Source organism: Leucoraja erinacea, unplaced genomic scaffold (genome assembly GCF_028641065.1).
Source record: "Leucoraja erinacea ecotype New England unplaced genomic scaffold, Leri_hhj_1 Leri_240S, whole genome shotgun sequence".
Taxonomy (NCBI): Eukaryota; Metazoa; Chordata; class Chondrichthyes; order Rajiformes; family Rajidae; genus Leucoraja; species Leucoraja erinaceus.
In genome coordinates, this window is record NW_026576141.1 from 146,055 (window position 1) to 155,419 (window position 9,365).

The 9,365-nt window shown below is 48.8% G+C and overlaps 1 protein-coding gene across 1 annotated transcript; it reads left to right on the top strand.

Annotated features, from left to right (window-relative positions):
• Nucleotides 1–2,202: 2,202 nt before the first annotated feature.
• LOC129716467 (galactose-3-O-sulfotransferase 2-like) lies at nt 2,203–9,160 on the top strand. Its single transcript, XM_055666334.1, has 3 exons — nt 2,203–2,413; nt 3,605–3,721; nt 7,124–9,160. The coding sequence occupies exons 2-3, from the start codon at nt 3,615–3,617 to the stop codon at nt 7,905–7,907; spliced, it is 891 nt and encodes a 296-aa protein (XP_055522309.1). The 5' UTR covers nt 2,203–2,413; nt 3,605–3,614; the 3' UTR covers nt 7,908–9,160.
• The last annotated feature ends 205 nt before the right edge of the window (nt 9,161–9,365 follow it).

The window sequence follows — 9,365 nt, forward strand, 5'->3', positions numbered from 1 at the left end:
TCCATGCTCCCTGTATTTTGTAGGGAACCAGACCAACCTACCTCCGCTGGTGTCTGGATTTTCGGTTTGGTTGGCGTTGGAGGTCCCCACATCTTCCAGGAAGGCCGGCCTGGGCCATGGCCTAAAAAAGACTCATGTTTTGAGTACCGGGCCTTCGAGCTTTCACCAGTTCTGTTGGTGGGTGCGTAGGGGTGCTGTCTTTGGCTGTAGTGGGTTTTTGTTGGAGTCCCTTTTATTAGTTCAGTAGGTTCTCTCGTTCCTGCACCCCTTGCACACTTTTCTTTTCCTCTGCGGGCCCCTCTTCCAGGTCAGCCCAGAACTGACCCGCAGTGCTCCCCTCTGATGAGGTAGAAGCACTGTGCAGCCCTTCAAGAGGTACTGCTGTGGGTTTATCATAGGGCCCACAGTGACCCGACTCCATCTCCCGGAGTCTGTCACGTTGGAGCAAATGCTCCACACACCGCTCCATCCGGCTCCAGCGCTCTCGGTCGCTGGCCGCCCGCGGTTGTTCAAAGTCGTACTCCTCTGAGTCCACGACCTTGTTTGTTTTTGTGTCTAGCCTTACCGCCCGGCCGCGTGGATCTGGCCGGTGCGGAGGCGACATCGGGCACAGCTGATCGCACTATCGATGATCCGAGTGCCGCTGGCTGCTGCTGGCTGCCCGCTGCTCCGCAGTCCTCCCTCACCAGCTTTGTCGCAGACCTTGTCTTCTTTGTTTCTGCACCTGTAATCAGCATGGGAAAACACAAAAAGACCGCAGTTCTTACCTGCAGGTCCTGGTTTAAATTGTCGCTACGGGGGAACGTCGTTCCACCCCGCCTCCTGCCGTTATCGACTTGTCATAAGTCGATGGCCCCATTCTGAATAGTCTCCCGCCCGGCCGTGGTGTTCTGGCCGGCACGGGACCAAAATTCGGCACAGCTGATCCCTTACGGGGCTTGTGCCTTCAGCTGCTGCTGACTCCCGCTTCTTCACGTAATCATTCACATGACTCCGAAGTAAAATGTGAGGTTATCCACTTTGGTAGCAAAAACAGGAAGACAGATTACTATCTAAATGGCATCAAGTTGGGAAAAGTGGAAGTACGACGGGATCTGGGGGGTCCTTGTACATCAGTCTATGAAAGTAAGCATGCAGGTACAGAAGGCAGTGAAGAAAGCGAATGGCATGTTGGCCTTTATAACAAGAGGAGTCGAATAGATGAGCAAAGAGGTCCTTCTGCAGTTGTACAAGGCCCTAGTGAGACCACACCTGGAGTATTGTGTGCAGTTTTGGTCCCCTAATTTGAGGAAGGACATTCTTGCTATTGAGGGAGTGCAGTGTAGGTTTACAAGGTTAATTCCCGGGATGACGGGACTGTCGTATGCTGAGAGAATGGAACAGCTGGGCTTGTACACTCTGGAGTTTAGAATGATGAGAGGATATCTTATTGAAACATATAAGATTGTTAAGGGTCTGGACACGCTGGAGGCAGGAAACATGTTCCCGGTGTTGGGGGAGTCCAGAACCAGGGGCCACAGTTTAAGAATAAGGGGTAAGCGATTTAGAACGGAGACTAGGAAACACTTTTTCTCACAGAGAGTTGTGAGTGTGGAATTCTCTGCCTCTGAGGGTGGTGAAGGCTGGTTCTCTGGATACTTTCAAGAGAGAGCTAGATAGGGCTCTTAAAGATAGCAGAGTCAGGGGATATGGGGAGAAGGCAGGAACGGGGTACCGATCACATTGAATGGCGGTGCTGGCTCGAATGGCCGAATGGTCTCTACTCCTGCACCTATTGTCTATTTCATGAAATATAGACACAGAGAGAGGGAGGGAGAGAGAGGAGAGATGGAGAGGGAGAGAGGGGGAGGAGAGAGGGAGAGAAGAGATAGAGAGAGAGGGAGAGAGGAAGAGATGGAGAAGGAGAGAGACAGAGAGAGAGGGAGGGTGAGAGAGAGAGAGAGGGAGGGAAGGGAAGAAAGGGAGGCGGGAAGGGAGAGAGGGAGTGGGGAGGAAGAGAGGGAGAGGGAGAGGGAAAGAAAGAAAATGATGAACATTGTGATAGTCCCTGACACAACTCCCTCCTCTGGCATACACCCACCACTGCTTGGGGGGCTAGTTGTTACCCCCTGCCCACCAGATGTGACCCCCCCACCACAAATCTCGACACCTTCCCCGTCATGAAAGCCTCGTTTGTCCTTACTCCTTTGTCCGTCAGGCATTTGAAAAGAAGCCAACAGATGATGATACAGGTGGATAGCTCTGTAACCTCCCACCTTCACCCTGCTACAGCCGACAGCACCCACATCCTAGAAGCTCACACACGCAGTCACTGCTCATTCACACACCTTGTTCTCCAGCTCCGAGCTTCAAGCTTTCGTCTCACCTGATCAAGGGAACAGATTAACTGACTCAGCAGTCCAGAGACCTACAGGTATGTCGGTAAACTGGCTCGGTAAATGTAAAAATTATCCCTAGTGTGTGTAGGATAGTGTTAGTGTGCGGGGATCGCTGGTTGGCACGGGCCTGGTGGGCCGAAGGACATGTTTCCATGCAGTGTGACTGTGACTCATGTTTCACAAACTCCTGAAGCAGCAAGCGACTAGATGTGGTTGTTTGTGAATCTACATCAGGCACTGTATTGTACCCTGCTGGTTGGTCGTATCGATTGAGTATTCTCTCCTTGTGTTCAATAGACAAGGCCAAAAGTTCCACTCAACACAGAATAAGGTGCTGCCACTCAAGTCTGTTGGAGTGAGGGTGGGGACAGAAGAGAGGGAAATAGGGAGAGGGAGAGAGAGAGGGAAAGAGAGAGAAAGAGAGAGGGAGAGATAGAGAGAGAACCAGGAATGAACCCGGGTCTCTGGCGCTGTGAGGCAGCAGCTCTACATGCTGCGCCACCGTATTGCCCTCTGGTTTCCTCCCACATCACAAAGACGTGTGGGTTTGAAAGTTAATTGTCCCCCTCGTGTGCAGGGAGTGGATGAGGAAATGGGATAACATGGAACCAGTGATCAACAGTCGGCATAGAGCCGGTGGGCCGAAGGGCTTGTTTCCACACTATGTCTTTAAATCACAACACACAGCAATGCAACAGGGTGCGGAGGGGGCAGGGAATGTTCACGTGGATGTTGTAGGACTCGAGGGCCTGACGTTGACCTGGCTGGGACTCTGCTCCTTGGAATGCAGGAGGATGAGGCAAGACAGATGCCACATTACAAAGAGGTGCACAGATTATTATTTAAAGACCCTAATCCCGCCCTTTAATTCTGAAACTTTGACCTCTGGTCCTAGACTCTCCCACCAGTGGAAACATCCTGTCCACATCCACTCTATCGATGCCTTTCATTAGTCTGTACGTTTCAATGAGGTACCCTCTCATCCTTCTAAACTCCAGCGAGTACAGGCCCAGTGCTGTCAAACGCTCATCAAATGTTAAGCCACTCATTCCTGGAATCATTCTTGTAAATCTCTAGACCTGGGTGATGTTTTGAGTCGAGACCCTTCTTCAGACTGAAGGTTTAAGTGGGGTGAACATGGACAGGGCGGGCCGAAGGGCCTGTGTCCGTATTCTAACTGTGAGGTCGGTGTGGGTGAATCCTAACAGTGTTTCCCTGTTGTTCAGGTAAGCGAAAATGTTCAGTCGTTGGAAAGGACGAACTGGGAAGATGTTCCTGATGCTGGTGGTGGCCAGCTGTCTGACCTTCATTGCTAGGTTGGTCTACCTCTCTGCAGTGAATGGGTAAGTCTAACCCTGGACTACAACCTCTCTCTGTCACCCTCTCTCCTCTGCCTTGATAGTCATTGCGCCATGCAGCACACACACAGGCCCTTCGACCCAACTAATCTTTGCTAACCAACATGTCCAATGACTTTAGTTTATTGTCATAGACCCGAAACGTCACCTATCCATGTTCTCCACAGATGCTGCCTGACCCGCTGAGTTACTCCAGCACTCTGTGAAACATCACCTATCCATGTTCTCCACAGATGCTGCCTGAGTCGCTGAGTTACTCCAGCTTTTGTGTCTATCAGGTGAAATATGAGATGCTGTTCCTCCGATCAGACTTGTGTGAAACTGTGCTGTTGGCTGTGACCTTCCACATATTCACAACTCTGAGTGAAAACGTATTCCTCTTCTCCGTTCTAAATGGCTTACCCCTTATTCTTAAACTGTGGCCCCTGGTTCTAGACTCCCCCAAAATCGGGAACAAGTTTCCTGCCTCTAGCATGTCCAATCCCTTAATATTCTAATTTAATAATTTAATGTTTCGCCACCTCCAACGTGACCCCACCACTTGCCACATCTTCCCATCTACCCCCATAAGTGCCTTCTGCAAAGACCGCTCCCTCCATAACTCCCTTGTCAATTCTTCCCTTCCCTCTCGTACCACCCCCTCCCGGGCACTTTTCCTTGCAACCGCAAGAGATGCAACACTTGTCCCTTTACCTCCCCCCTCGACTCCGTTCAAGGACCCAAGCAATCGTTCCACGTGCGACAGAGGTTTACCTGCATCTCTTCCAACCTCATCTATTGCGTCCGCTGCTCTAGATGTCAGCAGATCTATATCGGTGAGACCAAGCGGAGGTTGGGCGATCGTTTCGCCGAACACCTCCGCTCGGTCCGCAATAACCAAGCTGACCTCCCGGTGGCTCAGCACTTCAACTCCCCCTCCCACTCCGTCTCCGACCTCTCTGTCCTGGGTCTCCTCCATGGCCACAGCGAGCAGCACCGGAAATTGGAGGAACAGCACCTCATATTCCGTTTGGGGAGTCTGCATCCCGGGGGCATGAACATCAAATTCTCCCAATTTTGTTAGTCCTTGCTGTCTCCTCCCCTTCCTCAGTCCCCCTGCTGTCTCCTCCCATCCCCCAGCCTTCGGGCTCCTCCTCCTTTTCCCTTTCTTGTCCCCGCCCACCCCCGCTCCCGATCAGTCTGAAGAAGGGTTTCGGCCCGACACGTTGCCTATTTCCTTCGCTCCATAGATGCTGCTGCACCCGCTGAGTTTCTCCAGCTTTTTTGTGTAACCTTCGATTCTCCAGCATCTGCAGTTCCCTCTTAAACCCTTAATATTCTTATATGCTTCAATAAGGATCCTTCTCATTCTTCTAAATTCCAGTGTATGCAAGTCCAGTCACTCCAAAACTGCACACAATACTACAGATGTGGTTTCACCAGGGCTCTGTACAACTGCAGATGGACCCCTTTCCTCCTATACTCAACTCTTGTTATGAAGGTGAACATGCCATTAGCTTTCTTCACTGCCTACCGGACCTGCATGCTTACTATCATTGACTGATGTACAAGGACACCCAGATCTCGTTGTACTTCCACTCTTCCTAACTTGACACCATTCAGATAGTAATCTGCCTTCCTGTTCCTGCCACCAAAGTGGATAACCTCTCATATATCCATATTAAACTGTATCTGCCATGCATTGAGTATAAGAGCATGGAGGTTCTACTGCAGTTGTACAGGGTCTTGGTGAGACCACACCTGGAGTATTGCGTACAGTTTTGGTCTCCTAATCTGAGGAAAGACATTCTTGCCATAGAGGGAGTACAGAGAAGGTTCACTAGACTGATTCCTGGGATGGCAGGACTTTCATATGAGGAAAGACTGGATAGACTCGGCTTGTACACGTTGGAATTCAGAAGACTGAGGGGGGATCTTATAGAAACTTACAAAATTCTTAAGTGGTTGGACAAGCTAGATGCCGGAAGATTATTCCCAATGTTGGGGAAGTCCAGAACTAGGGGTCACAGTTTAAGGATAAGAGGGAAGACTTTTAGGACCGAGATGAGGAAATCATTTTTTACACACAGAGAGTGGTGAATCTGTGTAATTCTCTGCCACAGAAGGTAGTTGAGGCCACAATTCATTGGCTATATTTAAGAGGGGGTTAGATGTGGCGTTTGTGGCTAAAGGGATGGAGAGAAGGCAGGTACAGGATACTGAGTTGGATGATCAGCCATGACGGTGCAGGCTCGAAGGGCCGAATGGCCTACTCCTGCACCTATTTTCTATGTTTCTGTCTGCCCACTTACCCAATCTGTCCAAGTCACTCTGCATCCTCATATCATTAGTCGGAGTATATTGAGTATAGACGTTGAGAGGTCATGTTGCAGTTGTATAAGACATTGGTGAGACCGCATTTAGAGTATTGTGTTCAGTTCAGGGCACCATGTTATAGGAAAGATATTGTCAAGCTTGAAAGGATTCAGAGAAGATTTGAGAGGATGTTGCCAGGACTAGAGGGTGTGAGCTATAGGGAGAAGTTGAGCGGGCTGGGAGTGCAGGGGGATAAGGGGTGATCTTATAGAGGTCTTGAGAGGAATACATAGGGTAGATGCAAAGAGTCTCTTGCCCCGAATAGGGGAATCGAGGACCAGAGAAAATAGGTTCAAGGAGAAGGGCAAAAGATTTAATAGGAATCTGAGAGGTAACCTTTTCTCACAAAGAGGGGTGGGTGTATGGAACGAGTTGCCAGAGGAGGTCGTTGAGGCTGGGACTATCCCAATGCTTAAGAAACAGTTAGACAGGTACCTGTACATGGATAGGACAGGTTTGGAGGGATATGGACCAAGCGCAGGCAAGGGGGACTAGTGAAGCTGGGACTTTGTTGGCTGGTGTGGACAAGTTGGGCCGAAGGGCCTGTTTCCACACTGCATCACTCTGTGACTCTCGGACAGTGATATTGTAGTATATATACACGTTAGTACACAGTGATATTGTAGTATATATACACGTTAGTACACAGTGATATTGTAGTATATATACATGTTGGTATATATACATGTTGGTGCACAGTAATATTGTAGTATATATACATGTTGGTGCACAGTAATATTGTAGTATATATACATGTTGGTGCACAGTAATATTGTAGTATATATACACGTTAGTACACAGTGATATTGTAGTATATATACATGTTAGTACACAGTGATATTGTAGTATATATACATGTTGGTACAGTGATATTGTAGTATATATACATGTTAGTACACAGTGATATTGTAGTATATATACATGTTAGTACACAGTGATATTGTAGTATATATACACGTTAGTGTACAGATATCCTCGTGTGTATATACCAGTGGACGGGAGTGAGAGTGGGATCTGATGTTGGTCTTTCTCTCCCCATCCGCAGGTGAAGAAGGTGACGGGCAACGACTCTTTCATCTTCACCATCCTGCGGAACCCAGACAGCGTGGCAGAGTCGGCGTTTATCTACTGTCACAATGATGTACCGGCCTTTCGTGCCGTGAAGACCCTGACTGAGTTTGTGAGGAAGCTGGACAAGGAGTTCAAACTGCAAGGGAGCAACAACCACCTCGCCCATAACGTGTTGTGGTTCGATCTTGGTGGGGACGCGGAGGCAGGGGCTGAAGGACCTCACGTTGACCAAACCCTCAAGGAGTTCGACTCTACCTTCCATCTGGTCTTGCTGGCCGAGTACTTTGACCAGTCGCTGGTCTTGTTGCGGGAGGCTCTCTGTTGGGACATGGAGGACATGGTGTCCTTCCAGCTCAACGCCCGTGACCCCTCGACCAGAAGCTCACTCCCCCCTGATCTTCTCTCCACCCTCCAGCGCTGGAATGCCCTGGACTGGCATCTCTACCGCCACTTCAACACGTCCTTCTGGCAACAGGTGGAACGGTACGGGGTGGACAGGATGGAGAGAGATGTCAAGCATATCCGCCATCTTCGCCAGAAAATCCAAGATATCTGTCTGCAAAGCAGCACACCTGTGGCCAAAAGCAAGAGCTCCAGTTACATCAAATCACCCGACTATGGCTGGGCCAAGATCACTGGATATCTCCTGAAAGACAACTTGACCAGAGAAACCAAGGAAATGTGCATCAAGATGGTTCTCCCAGAGGGCACGTATCTCAATCGTCTACAGAGAAAGCAGGGGTAGACAACCCTTGCACCTCAGCAAGGTGACTCCGGCCAGCGTGTAGAAAGGTGTTAGTGTTTAGTCATGAACCAATGGTGCTTGAGGGAGCGTAGAATAGTACAGCACAGGACCAGGATATTCGGCCCACAATGTCCGTGCCGGACATGACGTCAGGTTAAACTGATCTCCTCTCCCTGTACATGATCTATATCATAGAAACATAGAAAATAGGTGCAGGAGTAGGACATTTGGCCCTTCTAGACAGCACCGCCATTTAATATGATCATGGATGATCATCCAGAATCAGTACCCCGTTCCTGCTTTCTCCCCATATCCCCTGATTCCTTTAGCCCAAAGAGCTAAATCCAACTCTCTTGAAAACATCCAGTGAATTGGCCTCCACTGCCTTCTGTGGCAGAGAATTCCACAGATTCACAACTCTCTGGGTGAAAAAGTTTCTCTCTGTCCTAAATGTCTTACCCCTTATTCTTAAACTGTGACCCCTGGTTCCGGACTCCCCCAACATCGGGAAAATTTTTCCTGCATCTACCCTGTCCAAATCCTCTACAAATTTTATATTTTTCTATGAGATTACCTCTCATCCTTCTATAGTTCAGTGAATACAAGCCCAGTCAACACAACCCCTAGTCTTCTTCTTTCTAAAGGAACATCCTTTACTTCTGAGTGTGACCTCTGGTCCTCGACTCTCCCACTAGTAGAAACATCCTCTCCACGTCCACTCTATCCAGGCCTTTCACTACTTGGTAAGTTTCAATAAGGTCCCCGCTCATCTTTCCAAACTCCAGCGGCATGGTGGCACAGTTGGTAGAGTTGTTGCCTCACAGCACCAGAAACCCCGGTTCAATCCTCAAAAGACGTACAGGTTAGTAGGTTAATTGGCTTGGCATAAGTGTAAATTGTCCCTAGTGTGTGTAGGACAGTGTTAGTGTATGGGGTGATCGCTGGAAGATTCAGGGACAATTACTTACCGGCTGTTGTCAGGCAACTGAACCGTCCTCTCACACCAACTAGAGAGCAGTCTTGACCTCCAATCTAACTCACTGGAGACCCTCAGACTATCTTTAATTGGACATTACGGGACTTTATCTTGCACTAAACGTTATTCCCTTTATCCTGTATCTGTACTGTGTGGACAGCTAGATTGTAATCATGTATAGTCTTTCCGCTGATTGGATATCAGGCAACAAAAATAATTTTAATTGTACCTCGATACACGTGACAATAATAAACAAATCTATAATCTCACAGGGATAGTATCTGACTCCATTCTTGTGACTCAGTGATAATCTAACATGATTTTATTAGAAGCCAGTGACTGTTATGCATGTGTACACTCTAGGGTTAATAAAGATTACTTTAAACTAAAGATAGGCACAAAATGCTGGAGTAACTCAGCGGGACAGGCAGCATCTCTGGAGCGAAGGAACGGGTGACGTTTCGGGGTTGAGACCCTTCTTC